General features: G+C 33.0%; 3 protein-coding genes across 5 annotated transcripts; 2 read left to right on the plus strand and 1 right to left on the minus strand.

Moving 5' to 3' along the window:
- Window positions 1-3,271: 3,271 nt before the first annotated feature.
- On the minus strand, window positions 3,272-4,831 carry Snf (U1 small nuclear ribonucleoprotein A snf). Of its 2 annotated transcripts, none has more exons than XM_077401789.1 (3): window positions 4,687-4,831; window positions 4,193-4,465; window positions 3,272-4,081 (listed from the first exon to the last, which is right to left on the minus strand). In XM_077401789.1, exons 2-3 carry the CDS (start codon window positions 4,427-4,429, stop codon window positions 3,623-3,625), a joined length of 696 nt encoding a protein of 231 aa, XP_077257915.1. In that variant the 5' UTR covers window positions 4,430-4,465; window positions 4,687-4,831; the 3' UTR covers window positions 3,272-3,622. The 2 variants fall into 2 exon arrangements, with proteins under 2 accessions (XP_077257915.1, XP_077257916.1); XM_077401790.1 differs by having other exon boundaries at window positions 4,615-4,745.
- A 2,017-nt stretch (window positions 4,832-6,848) lies between these two features.
- On the plus strand, window positions 6,849-9,752 carry LOC143895245 (uncharacterized). Of its 2 annotated transcripts, none has more exons than XM_077402252.1 (3): window positions 6,849-7,026; window positions 7,565-8,579; window positions 9,110-9,752. In XM_077402252.1, the coding sequence occupies exons 1-2, from the start codon at window positions 6,878-6,880 to the stop codon at window positions 8,550-8,552; spliced, it is 1,137 nt and encodes a 378-aa protein (XP_077258378.1). In that variant the 5' UTR covers window positions 6,849-6,877; the 3' UTR covers window positions 8,553-8,579; window positions 9,110-9,752. The 2 variants fall into 2 exon arrangements, with proteins under 2 accessions (XP_077258378.1, XP_077258377.1); XM_077402251.1 differs by lacking the exon at window positions 6,849-7,026 and adding an exon at window positions 7,074-7,361.
- Window positions 9,753-10,260: 508 nt separating this feature from the next.
- L(3)07882 (Nucleolar protein 14 homolog l(3)07882) lies at window positions 10,261-14,833 on the plus strand. The gene is made up of 6 exons (XM_077402250.1): window positions 10,261-10,700; window positions 10,792-12,634; window positions 12,717-12,846; window positions 13,454-13,621; window positions 13,718-14,211; window positions 14,425-14,833. The coding sequence occupies exons 2-6, from the start codon at window positions 10,938-10,940 to the stop codon at window positions 14,669-14,671; spliced, it is 2,736 nt and encodes a 911-aa protein (XP_077258376.1). The 5' UTR covers window positions 10,261-10,700; window positions 10,792-10,937; the 3' UTR covers window positions 14,672-14,833.
- Window positions 14,834-15,459: the final 626 nt, after the last annotated feature.

Raw genomic sequence — 15,459 nt, forward strand, 5'->3', positions numbered from 1 at the left:
TACTTTATATATTTTTTTGTTCACTTCTCTCAGTGAAATACTTTCGTCGTTTCAGTTTCTATATAAAATTGCATTTACAGCAGATTTGCAGAGAGCTTCAACATCCGGCCTTGGCCTTTTTATTCCACGTTTACTACGTGGCATGTGGTAGCTATAATACAAACAAGTAGCTTTCAAAATTACTAGCTGTCACAATTTATTTCAAGTTTTACAAAAAATATGTTTGTTTGCCTTACACAATTATGTACTTTTATCTTAATAACTTCAATTGAATTCAATCAACTCCGTTCTCTTCTTTGAACGAGAAAATTATGAAAGTTAAATTTCTATTTCTTTCATATATTTACGTACCTTTTTGATATAAAACTATGAGAGAGAGATACGTGTATTTTTTATCCAATAATTTCTATAATTTTATATTCACTATAATTTTTATATAAACAAAAAATTGTAATTCTTTTAAAAATTTATAAATATGATTATGTAAATAAGATAAGTTCTTATTTTATTGAAAAAAATGTAAATAGCCAACTATGACGTAATCCTTAAAAACGTATAATTATAACTGTACTCGCAATTTTGCTTTAAAATATTATATTGTTGCTTGTTAAGCGATCGCAAAGTATCATACCTATATACAAGTATGTATATATATATATATATATATATATATATATGTGCGAATTGATATTAAATAGATCATCTTTCATTGTAATTAATATTAACGTATTTAGCGTTTTAGCGAGCCGCTCGTACCCTGGCATACTTTTAACATTTATAATCTATATACTGTCAATATTTTGTTACTACAATTTATTTAAATATTTAAGATAAAAAAATAAAAAAAAGTATAAATAATTTTTTGCGTATAAATAATACCCATTTACATAAATTTTGAAAACGTCTCCATAAAAATATCGAGTGTAGCGACTCCAAGTACATAAAAAAAAGCGATTGACCATGTGACGCATAAACATCGAGGCGCTACAAGTTTATATCTACAATTCATATTCAAGCGAGCTTTCGAGTAAATTATCTCAAAAACTAAATCAGTTTTCAAAAATCAAAGGACAAAAGGTTTTTCTTTATGTAATGTTGATTTAATAAGCTTTCGATTGAGATTAGTTGAAAAAAATCGAGGCAGTCAATCCCGAGACTTTAAAATCTGTTACGCAAAAAGTGATATCTTTTTATGCCCCGCAATTTACATTTCAGTCACATGTACATAAATACATATATTTATATTGGGTTTTGTTTCTCAATGGACTTTTATAATGCCTATATAGATTATATTATTAAAATTATGCATAGAGTAGAGACCGAGATAAAAAAATCGCGGATGTGTATAAATAAGTTATAGCATATATCACGTGTCAGCATATCAAAAAAAAAGTAGAGTTCTTTTTGCATACACAACCGATGAGTTCTATAGTTTTTGATAAATTTTAACAATAGTTCTGATAATTTAACATAAATAAACAAAAGTTGAGAAATATGATATGCTAACTTTTTGCCAAGTCAGCATATCATAATTTTTTCGAAATTTATTCCAATGAATTTTATAGTTTTTGACGAGTTCTATAGTTCTATAACATAGTTCTAGACCATTAATTATCTCTAAATAATTATCAACACGTATTATCAGCATATCACTCGTACTAGAGTGATATATGCTATATGCTTCTGCGACAAGTTCTCGGCTCGTTCGAGATTTTAAACAATATAGTTCTAAACTTCCTGACGATAGTTCCGTACAGTTCTGGCCACTGACTACTTTTAGAACACTTGGAAAATTTTGATGTTTACAGACTGTTTCTACTATGGCATAAATCCCGCTCGCTAAAAATGCCGTATATCTGAAACAGGTGGAATATACAACATATCAAGCTGAACAAAGAATACAAGAACTATGCCAGTGGTCAGAACTGCATGGAACTATCGTCAGGGAGTTTAGAACTATTGTTTAAAATCTCAAACGAGCCGAGAACTTATAGCAGAAGCATAGCATATCACTCTACAGTACGAGTGATATGCTCATAATACGTGTTAATAATTATTTAAAGGTAGCCAGTGGTTAGAACTGTACGGAACTATCGTCAGGGAGTTTAGAATTATTGTTTAAAATCTCGAACGAGCCGAGAACTTGTCGCAGAAGCATAGCATATCACTCTAGTACGAGTGATGATACGTGTTAATAATTATTTAGAGATAGTTAATGGTCAGAACTATGTTATAAAACTATAGAACTCGTCAACAACTATAAAATTCATTGGAGTTCGAAAAAATTATATGATATGCTGACTTCGCGGGAAGTTAACATATTATTTCTCAACTTCCGTTTATTTATGTTAAATGACCAGAACTATTGTTAAAATTTATCAGAAACTATAGAACTCGGTTGTACGCAAAGAGAACTCTACTTTTTTTTGATATGCTGACACGTGATATGCTAACTTCACATACGTAATCGGATCAATTTTTCTTTCTTGGTAAAGATTAAAGTAATCAAAAACAAATTTTGTTACTTAATTTTATTATAGATTCTTAATCTTTATAACTTTAGCTTTCATATAATAAAATAATACATAAACATGATATTTCTTAATGCACAACAAAAAAATGAAAGGAAAAGAATTATCTGATTCACCAGCTAGAAATTGGGGGCAAAGGGGATCACTAGTTTAGGTCCAAAAGAAATAAAAATAAGTCAACAAATTCTTTACAATAAATTACCTGCGTTGAAAATAAAAACACTACTCTTTAAAAATTAACAAACTTAACGAGAAATGACCCATCAAATCGACGTCTATCGACGTCAAAGAAAAGTTCGCGCTACGCAGGAAACTTGTCAAAAAATCTACGCAAAGTGCCTACTACTTTTCTGACTCCAACGAGTGTAGGCAGTTTCTTCAATATTATATATTAATAATAAATAATATTGTAATCAAGTATAATAATTAATATAAATAATGTGTTTTTTATTATGTGGACAGATAGCCCCGCATATGGGGTTATATATATTATGTATATATGTATATATATGTATAGAGGAGACCGGGGGGCTATATGTCCACATATTTATATTTATATATAATATATATATATATAAAATATATATACATATAGACTCTTGTTTACATATTCTTAAATAATAGTTTGTAAATATATTATCCCTATAACGTTTATAAATCTATAAAATATTAAAAAATATTTCAATACAATATAATAAATTGGACGTTTTGAAGGAAAATTTATTCCATGTTATAGCACGTTGCTGTTTTACGTCATTTATTTTTGCATAAAGCATTCAAATACAAATTTATTTAAAATCAAGTTGTATAATGTCTTACATATACTTTTAAATTGAATCATTTCACGTATATAGCACAACTTCGCAGACGGGATATATGCAATACGGTGAGAAATCACATTAAAAATTGTTGTTAAATCCCATTGCAAATCAACACTGGATATTACATAAAATACTTTAGCTTGTACAAAATTATGTAAGATAATCAAAGCCAATATCAATGACTATATTTATTTGTATACAAATGCAGTTCAACTTTTACTTTATTTCTATTTTGTTATATAGTATGAACAATACAAAAAGATTATAAATCTATTTCTTTGCAAATGATATTTTCATTGCATGTGAAGGTGTAATTTTGAAACCTTGAAGCGCATCCTTTGCCGCTCCGGATTGAACCTCATTTTCAAATTCAACAAATGCAATATCGTGCCGGTTAGGTACTAACCGTACCTCTTTGAAGCCCGGAAATTGATTAAACAGCATTGATAACATCATTTCACTCGTCTCGTCAGGCAAATTTGTTAAGAACAATATCTGATTAGGTGGCTGTTCAGGAACAGCAGTATTAACAAGTCCTGGATGTGGTGGTACACTAGCATGGTAACCAATTTGTTGTGAATGTTTTGCTTGCTCTTTTGCACGTTTCTTGGCACGTTTGGCTTCTTCATCTGCCACTGGAATAACTCGTTTCGGTTTCTTTGGACGCTCCGCAAAGGTACCTTTCATTTTGGCAATTATATCGCTGTCAGTTTTAGCATATTGTATTCTCTATAAAAATCAAAGAATTTAAAAAATAGATTATTTTCACATCTTTGTACATTTATAAAATATATGACGATAAAGGCAAAATAATACAAATAAGAATTTCCAAGTTCTTACCATTGGTTTGTCATAGAATGGAAAGCCTTGCATCGATCTCAAGGCATTTGTAGCACTTGCTATTTCCTTGAAAATAACAAATGCCTGTCCACGCATCTTCAATGTTTTCAAAGCCACAATATCCAAAATTTGACCAAATTGAGAGAAAATAGCATACAATGATTTTTTTAATTCTTCTTTCTTGATCTTTTCATTTAAATTATTGATATAAATGGTATTATTTGGACGAATATCCATTTTCACTAAAAATTAATATTAGATGCTCTGTATTTTCTGTAAATAAAAATAATACATAAGATGTACGTTAAACTTGTATACTTGGTTTAAAAAAATATAATCATGTGAATGCGACATCACAACAAATTACTAACGTATAATATATTGCTAATATAACAAAATAAACATAATATATGCAATCTCACATGTTTGAATACGTTTATTAATTCTCTAAGCAGAAACTTAAACAAAACGATATATATGTTAGGTTACGTTACCCTAAATGTTATGCGTCTGTTAAACCATGGCGTTTAGGCCATATGACCATAAACATAGTGCATACATACATAAGGGGGCCACTTTGACCAAATCTAATCGTTGACTAGAGTTGCCAACATGCCAAAATAATTCCACAGTACGGTATAACCGCAGTATACATATAACCAGATGACCAATGAAGAGTTTGCCGGACACAAGTTCGACTTGACATTTTTTTTACGTTTCGTAGTCGTTTGTAGGTGATTGTTGGACTAATTTAAACATTTGTTAGTTAATAGGCTTTGTGTAAGCACAAAAATAATTTTTAGTGTTATTTATAGCCAATAAATATATAGAATTCTTTACAGTTTTTGTTTCAAAACGGGTTTAATCAATGGCGGAATCGTTTGTTGGTCCCGAATAAACTAAGACGTTTGTTAAATCATGGTTTCGATTAAAAAGGCGAAAAACTGTATGTTGTAAACTCCAGCTCCGTGGTCACATGCGCATGCTTTGTGTCATATGCGCATGCGAAAAGTGCGGTTTCGCTTAAAAAGGCGACAAACTGTATATCGTCCAGTTGCCGGGTAGAATAGACTGCTTTTGTCCAGACTTAAGACGATCTTAAGCCTTGTGTACACGATACAAGAAATCGGTCCGAGTTTCGGTTTAAGCCAATGAACTGCTGCTTTTCTGTAAGAGCTACAAGTTGATTGGCTTAAACCAAAACTTGGACCGATTTCTAGTAGCGTGTATGTACACAAGGCTTTAGATTAAAGATCCGACTGTGAATGCCGCCCTTATTGAATACCGGCCGTAGCCGTAGTCTGTGCCGTCAATGCTTAATATGCGCTATGCAAGTTTGTCTAGCGTGAACTTCACACCGACTATGCGCTACCAAACAGTTTACACCGATCACTTGAGATACGCGTATTAAAGTAAATAACTAGTAAATTAGTTTGATTATTGGCTGATCAGCTCAAATATACTATTCGATACTCGTATCAAAAGATCGGTGTAAACTAGGCCACATACAAAAATTCTCTCATTGGTGGCGCCCAAAAAAATGGCGATGCGCAGTACGAATCGGCGCAAATCACAAAAAAGGGTTGAGTGAATATACTGCTGGTAATACTACTGTTATCAATCTAGTTGCTAAGGGTGCCATTACATGGAGCGCGGAAACGCGGAAACGCGGAAGCGCGGAACAGAATAGTAACTAGATTCCGCGTTTCCGCGAGTTGAGTCCCGCACGTTTGAACGGAAAAGCGGAATCCGCTATTAAGGTGCCTTTTCATGCTGACGCTCGACGCTCATTTTCAGCGGCAAGAAGGTCGCATGACTATAATTGACGCCGGCATCAATTGAAATTCATGAAAAGGAGAACAGCGTCAAAATTTCGGTGTCTTCGCGCTGCTTTGGCTTTGACGCTTGAAGTTGAAAATATCCAACTTCTCTTTCTTGACGCTGGCATCGTATGATGTCACGTGACGATGCTCAACGCTGTTTTTCAGCGTCCCATGAATTGGCACCTTTATCGTGTATGTACATATGTATAGCTGCGTTTCGATATTCACTGCCAGTACTTAACGCAGCCTATGTATGTACCCTGGCTTGCATATAAGATATACTTCATAATAACCATCAACATGATGTTTGGATCTATAATATTATACTGCCACTTTTATTAAATAATAAAGTAATCGAAGAGTATGTGTAAAAGCTTTTTTTTTCAATGTGATTAAACAGCTCCGAAATTTGATGGAGTATACTGTATCCGCGTTGACAACGGATTTTGACGCGTTCGTTCCGCGAGTTTGTTTCTCCTTATATTACATGGAGCACAATTTGCGCGGAAAAGCGGAACAGTATAGTGACAAATAGACATTTGTATTCATTTCTTAAAATTGTGTTCACTTAATTCATTGCAATTTTTATTAATATGCTTATCTTTTCAGCTTATCTATTGAATACAAGCATTTTAATCAATAAATACCGTTAAAAATTAATATTTTATAATTCTCCGTTCCGCTTTTCCGCTCAAAATATGCTCCATGTAATATTAAGGCATTCAAAACAGACGGAACGGATCGACGGAAATCTAGTAAATTTTGTCTTCCGCGTTTCCGCGTTTCCGCGTTTCCGCGCTCCATGTAATGGCACCCTGAAGGCGGATGGCGGTTGGCGGTTGGCGAATCAGGAATCAGGCGGATGCCATTTGCCATTTGCAAGAAGAAGATAGGATTTTTTGTTATTTGTTATATTATTGTCAAAGATTATAGACGTAATAAGATGACATTATGTAGTGTAAAAAATTGCAAAAGCAACCACAGATCAGGAAGTAGTATACATTTTTTTCGGTAAGTAATATTAATTTTTTTAGACAGTTTCTTTGGTTGAAAGGGTTAGGTCAGTTAGGTGCCTATAGGTTAGGTTAAGTTGAAAGATGATATTTTAATATTTTGTACGGTATTCGTGTAACATTACTCTTCGCAGAACAAATGGGGCTTTCAAGACCCACTCGATATTTCCATATCAAATTTTACGGAGATCAGCTTGAAAACTGCTTAACTGGCGTAAGCCCCACTTGTTTGATAAAAAAGCAGCAGCGAATTACGCATGTTCTGCGAAGGGTTAAATGTATACCTATATTATTAAAATCTCAACGTGTACAATGTGTTGCAAATAACGAAGTGTAAGTGATAGACTTTAATTCTATTGTAAAAAGCAAGTTCAAAGTATCGGTGTGCGTTTATTGAAAAATTACATATGTCCTATTTATAACTTCCACTATTTGTGAACTACGCTCTTTATAAAGCTGTATACAAAATATTAATATAAATATGATTTGTAAAAAAAAATTTATTTTTGTTTAAAGAAATATTTTGTATGTTACAGGTTTCCTCTAAATAATGAAAATCTTCTCAACAGATGGATCGCTGTTGTTGGAAAGGCAGATTGGAAGCCGAAAAAAACAAGTAGAATTTGTAGTCTGCATTTTAGCGAAAAAGATATTATACGAGGCATGGGATATAAATATTTTTATTTACGCGAAAATGCAGTACCGAGAGATTATTCTTCACGCGTCGCGAAAAAAGAGCAGATTGTCTGCTCAATGTTTAAGTTAAAAGATAATTACGATACTGCAAATAAATCTAATGTAAGCTCCAGTAAAACTTACGTCTTGGACAAAAGTGCCGTAGAGGATCACAACTATTCAAATAACGATAGTACTACGATTGAAAATAATGGATCAAATACATTTGGCACTCGAGATTCGAATCGCGTGGTTCGAAATACGATTCTTTACTTGTCGGATAAGAAACCCAAATTTATTCAAACTAATTTTGAAAATATCTGTAATGCTGCAAGCATCGGTAATTCTGTAAGCTCTAGAGATACTTGTATCTTGGACAAAAGTGCGGAATGGGATCACAACTATTCGAGAAATAATGTTAGCGTTACGATCGAAAACGATGGGTCAAGTATGTTTGACGCTCAAAACCCAAATCGATTGACTCAAAAGGCGCGTTCTCAACCAGATAAAAAATGCAAATTTATTCTACGTGATTCAAAAAGTATCATTGTGTTATCGCCTATCTCACACGCGTCAACTAATCTCAACTCTGAAAAGGAAATAGATTTTGCTGCAAAAAAAATACAAAAGTTATCGACAAATGTAAAAAATATGAGAAAGAAGAACAAAATATTACAGCAGAAGTTGAGGAGATATAAGAAAAAAATTACTTCGATGAAAGAAATGCTTAACCGCGTGCAGAATAAACTGACGTCGGATGATTCTTTGCACCTAATGAAAGAAGACTTTATCGAGGAAGACTTTACGTTACAGATTTTCGAAAATAAAGTTAAAAACGATGATCGATAAACTAAAGGTCAACGTTACACGGATGAGGTAAAAATATTAAAGTTTATGAATTTTGTCTCTGATAATTTTTCTTCTTTTTTTTTTCTTCCCTCGGTTTTACATCATTTTTAAGAATAAACTTTATAAAAAAATAACGATAAGTTACAGACCGCTGTAAGAATATACATTTAAAGTTGCATAAATATATTTAACTTACAAATTTGTCGCTAAATAACATTGCTGGTATTACATATTTAATTATTATACGTACATGCTTTTTTAAAACTGTAAACTGTAAAAAAACCACCGTGGTGCGATAGAACAATATTTCTCAATAGAATAACTAATATATATAACTAAATATGCTTTAAATAGTTACGTATTGTGTGTTGCATGATATCCATATTATTAAAAATAAGAAAATGCTACTTCTTATCGACGAAGCAAAGCATTGACCTTCGTTTGTGCGATAAAAAATATTTTATTCATAGGACATTTTTCAAATTGCCTGCACATTAATCCTAGAAAATTATTACCGATTATTGATATAGAACCTGATTTTCACGTTGTTTTTTCAGAGTTGAGGAAATTTTCATCGAAAGAGATCAATATTGCAATCTTGAGTTTGACCATGATATTTCGAAAGCAAGTACGGGGTCTTCGTAAACAATAGACGATAGGCACATCTAATTATGGAAGCACGGGATCATTCAGAAAAGTGAATCCGTCTAAAGACGATATCGCAATCGATTGGAATATTGACTTGGTTTTTGTTGGTTTCGATAGGCGAAACGAAAGTGATCTGTTGGATCTTTTTTGAAAAGCAATTTAATAGCGACAAGGCTCAGGTAGTAAAATCTACATAAATGTTAGCTGACTAGCACGATCTTCGCACAAGCTCTTTAACGTGTGATATTATCCAAGTTTTTTATAATAATTGAGTTGTTCGTTATATGTAAATAATTATGACAACTAATTTTGTTTTTATTTTCTCATCCGACAAAAAGCTACAAATTTTTTTTATATAGATCTTTGTCAGGTGTCAAAATTTGCAAGAAACACTAACTGGCCTAGGCGAAATAAAGTAACGAGGGTTATATCAGATGGCAATATATTGTTGAGTTGCATAATTTACAAACGCGATTAAAATTGAAAAATAATTTATCTGTAGGTATATTACTAGGAAAGTTGATAAAATAAAAGTGAGTAATACGCTGTCTAGATTTTATGGCCCGTATTCTCAGTTCACTTTTTTATCGATAAATGCGCGCATTTATTTTTGAAATTCTATAGTGTATATCTAATGTAAACTACGTGCTAAATGCGCTCATTTATGATGAAAGCGAACTGAGAATACGGGTCTAAGTTCTTCCGTCGCTTTCTTTACACTTGAGGGCCTAACGGACAGGACGCGTCAAGCGTCGAGCACCGAGCGGCAACCACGCAGCGAGGCCGGCGAGGCGATATTTTCTACGCCACTGCTGATAGTGCTGATATCACCTCGCCCGATTGGGTTGCTGGTTGCTGCTCGCTGTCCTGTCCGTGGCCCCCTTGATAAAAAGACTTGTCATAGTTTCAAGGCTGCGAAGCACAACTATTGAATTTATTCTAAAAAATTAACATATTGTTTGATATTCTCAATTCATAGAATCCTTTTTTAACAAAGATTATAAGAAATTATTAAAACGAAATAATGCGATCCGCAATCCGATCCGCGGATTGGGATTGTGATTGGATTGAAGTTTAATCCAATCGGAATAAAGAAAACTGATCTCAGGTTTTTAGTAAATTTTGTGACCACGTCGCCACGTGGCTAGTTTAAAATAAAAATATCTGATTGTCTGGTCCAGTGGAAAAACTCCAGGCATCGGGAGCTGTGAGTGGCTGTGGTCAATCGCAACGTGGTCAAATGGGATGTTCTCTTCTGGTTGCGTTCCAAAATTCACTGTGGGTAACTAAAATCTATAGTTTACGTCACGTACATACACTATAGCATTTTAGTTAACTAGAGTGAATTTCGGAACGCAGCCCTGTGTGCGCCAAGGAGCCGCATCAGCCGCAGCCATTAAAGAAAAAGCATGCGCGCGCGAGCACGTGTTGAGTTCACGTGAGTGAATTGTCGCTGCAATTTGATTAAATCTTGTTTTTGATATAAAAGTTTGTAATGCGGTAAGTACTAATATATTTATGAGATATTGCTCGTGTAAAAATGTTATAACGATGAAATAACGTTTATCTTTTTTTTTTTTTTTATATCTAGCACCGCAGTCGACGATTAGGTTAGGTTATGACAAGTATAACACTTGGAAGTAATACATGTTAAAACTGAAATAGCACGAAATTAGATTGTCCCGCTTTGGTTTTTAATACGATAAATGGTAATATTACGCAAAACTGTTATACGAAATGGTTAAGGTTAAGAAAAAGAACTTGTCCGAGTCTGTGCAACGGAGTAACGAGAAACAGCTAAATCCGTTTGAGGTGCATATCAATAGAGACAAGCAGAAAGTATTGGGTCGGAAGAGTAAAAATGATCGTGGACTTCCGGGAGTTTCGAGAGCAAAGGCTATCAACAGACGTAAGCAAAGCCTTCTTCAAGAATATAAATTACAAAATAAAGACAATGTTTTCTTAGACAAACGTATTGGTGAACGAAATTGCGCTATGAGCACGGAAGATAAGGCGATAGCGAGGTTTGCCACGGAACGCATGAAAGCATATAAAAAGGAGAGCATTTTCAATTTGAACGATCAAGTATTGACACATAGAGGACAGACTCTCGAAGAGATCGAAAAATTTGACGATCCTAGGAGCGACGATGAATTTAGCGACAGCGAAAATATTAGCGGCAAGCTGGACAAAAATTTTGTGGAGGAAGCTCACTTTGGTGGAGGCACTTTATCGAAAACAGATTCCGCATTATCCAGAAAGGATTTAATCGATCAGCTGATTGCAGAGTCGAAAAAGCGGAAGGCAGAGAAACAAAAGATACGCGAGCAAACGATAGATCTCACAGAGAAACTTGATTCTGAATGGAGGGACCTCTTGCCCTTTGTGTCTGCTTCCAAAAAGTCTACGGAGGACATTGATGAAACGACGAAAGCTGATACTTATGATATTGCTGTACGGCGATTAAAATTTGAAGCCAGAGGTAATCCGTCTGAGAAACTGAAATCGGAAGAACAGATTATTCGAGAAGAGAAAGAGAAATTAGAGAGGCTTGAAGCTGATAGATTGGCAAGAATGAAAGGATTTATATGCGATATTGGTAACCGGTATAAGCATAAATCTGCAGATGATCTCGAAGATGATTTTATAATGGAAACTATCGAAAATAATGACGATGTTGGTTCAGCTATTGACACCGATATTATCAATACTGAAAGCAGCGATCAAGTTGATGACAATTTTGACCACGATGAGCAGAAAGGAAATGATGTGGGGGACGGTGCCGATGAAATGGTTAAAAACGTAAAGACGGGGGAGGAAACATATTCCGAATCATCTAATGCCAAAGATGAATCCGATGCAGATTTGAATGACGAAGATTCAAAGCAGATTGAAAATTTGTACGACGAAGAGTTCGAGGACGATTTTTCAGATTTAAAGATATCGTCTAGTGAAGATGAAGATGTAACGCAAGTTACATTTGCAAGCGAAAGTAACAAACGTGTTACGTTTACTAATGATCTGACAAAAGATACCGAACAGGTAAATCAGTCGGATAAGATTTGTCCTAAATCAATACTAAAACAGAGTAATGGTACACGTGTACAGAATTCATCTGACGAAAATGAAAAGCAGGAGATCAGAAATGATCTCTCGAAGCGAAAAGAAATTATGGAAAAGGCACGAAAAGAATTACCTTATACGTACGACGCTCCAGAAAATTTTGAGCAACTAGAAAAATTGTTAGAACCATATAACGCGGATTATCAATCAGTGGTCGTAGATCGTATTATAAAATGTAATCATTGGACATTGGATAATAGAAATAGAGAGAAGATGTCGAATTTATTTATATATTTATTGCAATATATAAACAACTGTGCCTGCGTGGAGAGTGCCGATGATTTAGTTAAATGTTTCCAAATCTTTGACAGGTATAAATGATTTATACTTGCTAGCTAAATATTACAAATGTATGTTACAGTGCTTATTATTTACATGTAACTTTTATTTTAGATTATGTCCTTATCTTTATGATCTAGCACATATGAATCCAGAGAATGCTAAAACCTGCGTACAAGAGGTGATCGAGGAGAAACATAATGAATTTGAAAAAAATAAGACAAGATATCCCGACATGGATACGGTAAGATTTATAAAGACATCTTCGATCAATTACAATTTTTTATTAGCAGATATATGATATTACATATTTTTGCGTACGTGACACGTGTGTATGCGTGTTTAAAAGAACAAAAGAAGAGGTCAGTATTTAGAGCATATCTATATATGTTTTAAATACTGATCTCTTGTTTTGTGCTAAATTTATTTTATTTGGGAATTGCAATATATATATATATTGCAAATATATTGCCAAATATACAAAATAAATTTAAAATTAATAGTCTGCGATATACTATATTCCAGTTCACATTTATACGTATAATATAATTGTGTAATATACTATAATTAAGTAGAGAAGAAGGGAAGGATAAAAATAATACGCATGTTAAAATATTACAATTATCATAATTATATATTGAAGAAAGTTATATTAAGTGATTAAAGGCTGATTTACGATGGCCGTAACCGTTGATTTAATTGTAAGCCCTAAGAAATTGACCACGCACAGTCGAATATGAGAAGAATAATCGATTATAGCCATCATAAATCAGCCTTAATAGAATGAACGTAAGAAATATGTGTATGTGTATGTACATATATTTATTTATATATATTTATGTATTTTTCAGCTTATATTTTTTAAGTTGGTATCTTTGTTGTTTCCAACATCTGACTTTAGGCATCCCGTCGTTACTCCTTGTTTAGTATTTATGTCAGAAATATTGTTAAAAGCTCGTATTAGGAATTACCGGAGCGATATTTCGAAAGGTCTTTTCATATGTACTCTTATTTTAGAAGTGAGTATATCCGATTTTATTTATATTCCGTATCGCAATGTAAAATTGAGAGATGCAAGTGCACGCAAATGTTTCAATCATTTCTTTAAATTGCAGTATACAATGCTAAGCAAGCGATTTGCACCGTCCGTAATTAATTTCTTACGAGGCATCATTTACACAGCGACACCCACGGATTTAACACAAAAATTGAAAGTTATTCCACCATTCAAGATTGCGCGTAAAGCTCTAGTGATCGGTAAAACCAAAAATACCATTGATCCAAACGGCGTACATATGTTTGCAAATGATTTAATTCACGAGGAATTAGATGATAAATTTAGAACAAGAGCTTTACTGACCGCGGTCAATCTGCTTATCGAATTTAAAAACCAGCTCCAAGAATTAGAAGCGGTATATCCAATATTTGAGCACATTTTTCAATTATTAAAAATAAACAAATTCAAACGGTACCCACCAAACGTAAGAGATCGTATAAAGGGACTGCGTAACGAACTCGACGTTCTACGAAATAAGAAATTGGAATACATTGTGCTTGAGAAGAAAAGGCCAAAACCTTTAAAAACATACGAGCCAAAAATAATGCCAGTGTAACTATTATATATTTTATCTTTTATCTAATTTACACGTTCGTGAATTTAAAGTTTATGAAATTATAATTTATTTTATACAATATATATATATATATATATATATATATATATATATATATATATATTGTGTGTGTGTATCAAAATATTTATTTTTTACAATACAATGTGATATACGATATTAGATCTTTTTCAAGTATTATCTTTTTGCAGATATGATGGAAAACGACATAAATCCATGTCAAAAGAAAAAGCAGAAAAAGAAAAATTATTGCACAAGTATAAGAGGGAATTTAAGGGCGCGCGTCGTGAAATAAGAAGAGATCGCGACTTCTTAGCCAAAGTACAAATCGGACAGCAAATTAAGAGCGACGTTGAACGCAAACGTAAAGTGAAAGAAATTTTTGGTGAGGCTGCTGTGCAGCAAAGCGAGCTTAAGAAAATAAAAAAGAGAAAATAATTTCGAAAGAGTAGAAATATCATACAAAATTTTAAATATTGTAAATAAGTTTTTTAGCGTATACGTGTATTCATGCCGCGTATAGTGTTTCACTTTTAATTGAAAATCTGATTGTAATTTTACAAAGATATATTCGATATTAAAGGAAACTACGATAAGTGATATCCTTCTTCAATTTTTCTCCTGGAAAAAAATCCAAAGTAATTATCGTTAAACGATAACAATCAAAATTGGGATGTTTCGCGCGAATGCGCGCATATGCGGAAAAAAGGAAAAACGGTATGACAATGTCCCTATATACAAATCAAATTAGTGCAAATTATCGTTATTTTGTAACAGATCTATTCTTCGTGGCTGCAATACGTTGAACTTTCTATACACTACGAATTTTACATTTGCTTAACTTTGTAGCCGCAAAAAATCCTTTTTTTTCGGGGGGGGATATACATCTTTTTTGTATCGAGCAATAAATAAAAGGAACCTGTTGACAAAACTGCTTTGACCTAAATCGCAGCATGGACATTTTTCGCCCAATACTTATATAATTTTATATTTATATATATTTATAATTTTATTACATGGTTTTTTAAAATATAATTATATAATATTTGTAATTTTATATTTTTTCTTATTTTTCGATGCGTTATAGATAACTAAACTTGCCTCTATTAATTTTTATTAAATTTATATTATTTTGATGTTATATACAATGAGCTAGAAGCTAGATAGACCAAGAAAGAGACGGGTGGGAGGGGGAGAGAGAGAGAGAGAATTGAAAAAAGGAGAAG

This window comes from Temnothorax americanus, unplaced genomic scaffold (assembly GCF_048541705.1).
Source record: "Temnothorax americanus isolate GAGA-0224 unplaced genomic scaffold, ASM4854170v1 Scaffold15, whole genome shotgun sequence".
Classification (NCBI taxonomy): Eukaryota; Metazoa; Arthropoda; class Insecta; order Hymenoptera; family Formicidae; genus Temnothorax; species Temnothorax americanus.

Excerpts from the sequence above, each read along its gene's own strand:
- Snf (XM_077401789.1), bottom strand. The coding sequence starts at position 4,429 with ATGGATATTCGTCCAAATAATACCATTTATATCAATAATTTAAATGAA. Across the intron at positions 4,082-4,192 it reads CATTCTATGACAAACCAATG|AGAATACAATATGCTAAAAC; the intron begins GTAAGAACTTGG and ends TGATTTTTATAG.
- LOC143895245 (XM_077402251.1), top strand. The coding sequence starts at position 7,168 with ATGGGGCTTTCAAGACCCACTCGATATTTCCATATCAAATTTTACGGA. Across the intron at positions 7,362-7,564 it reads TGTGTTGCAAATAACGAAGT|GTTTCCTCTAAATAATGAAA; the intron begins GTAAGTGATAGA and ends TGTATGTTACAG.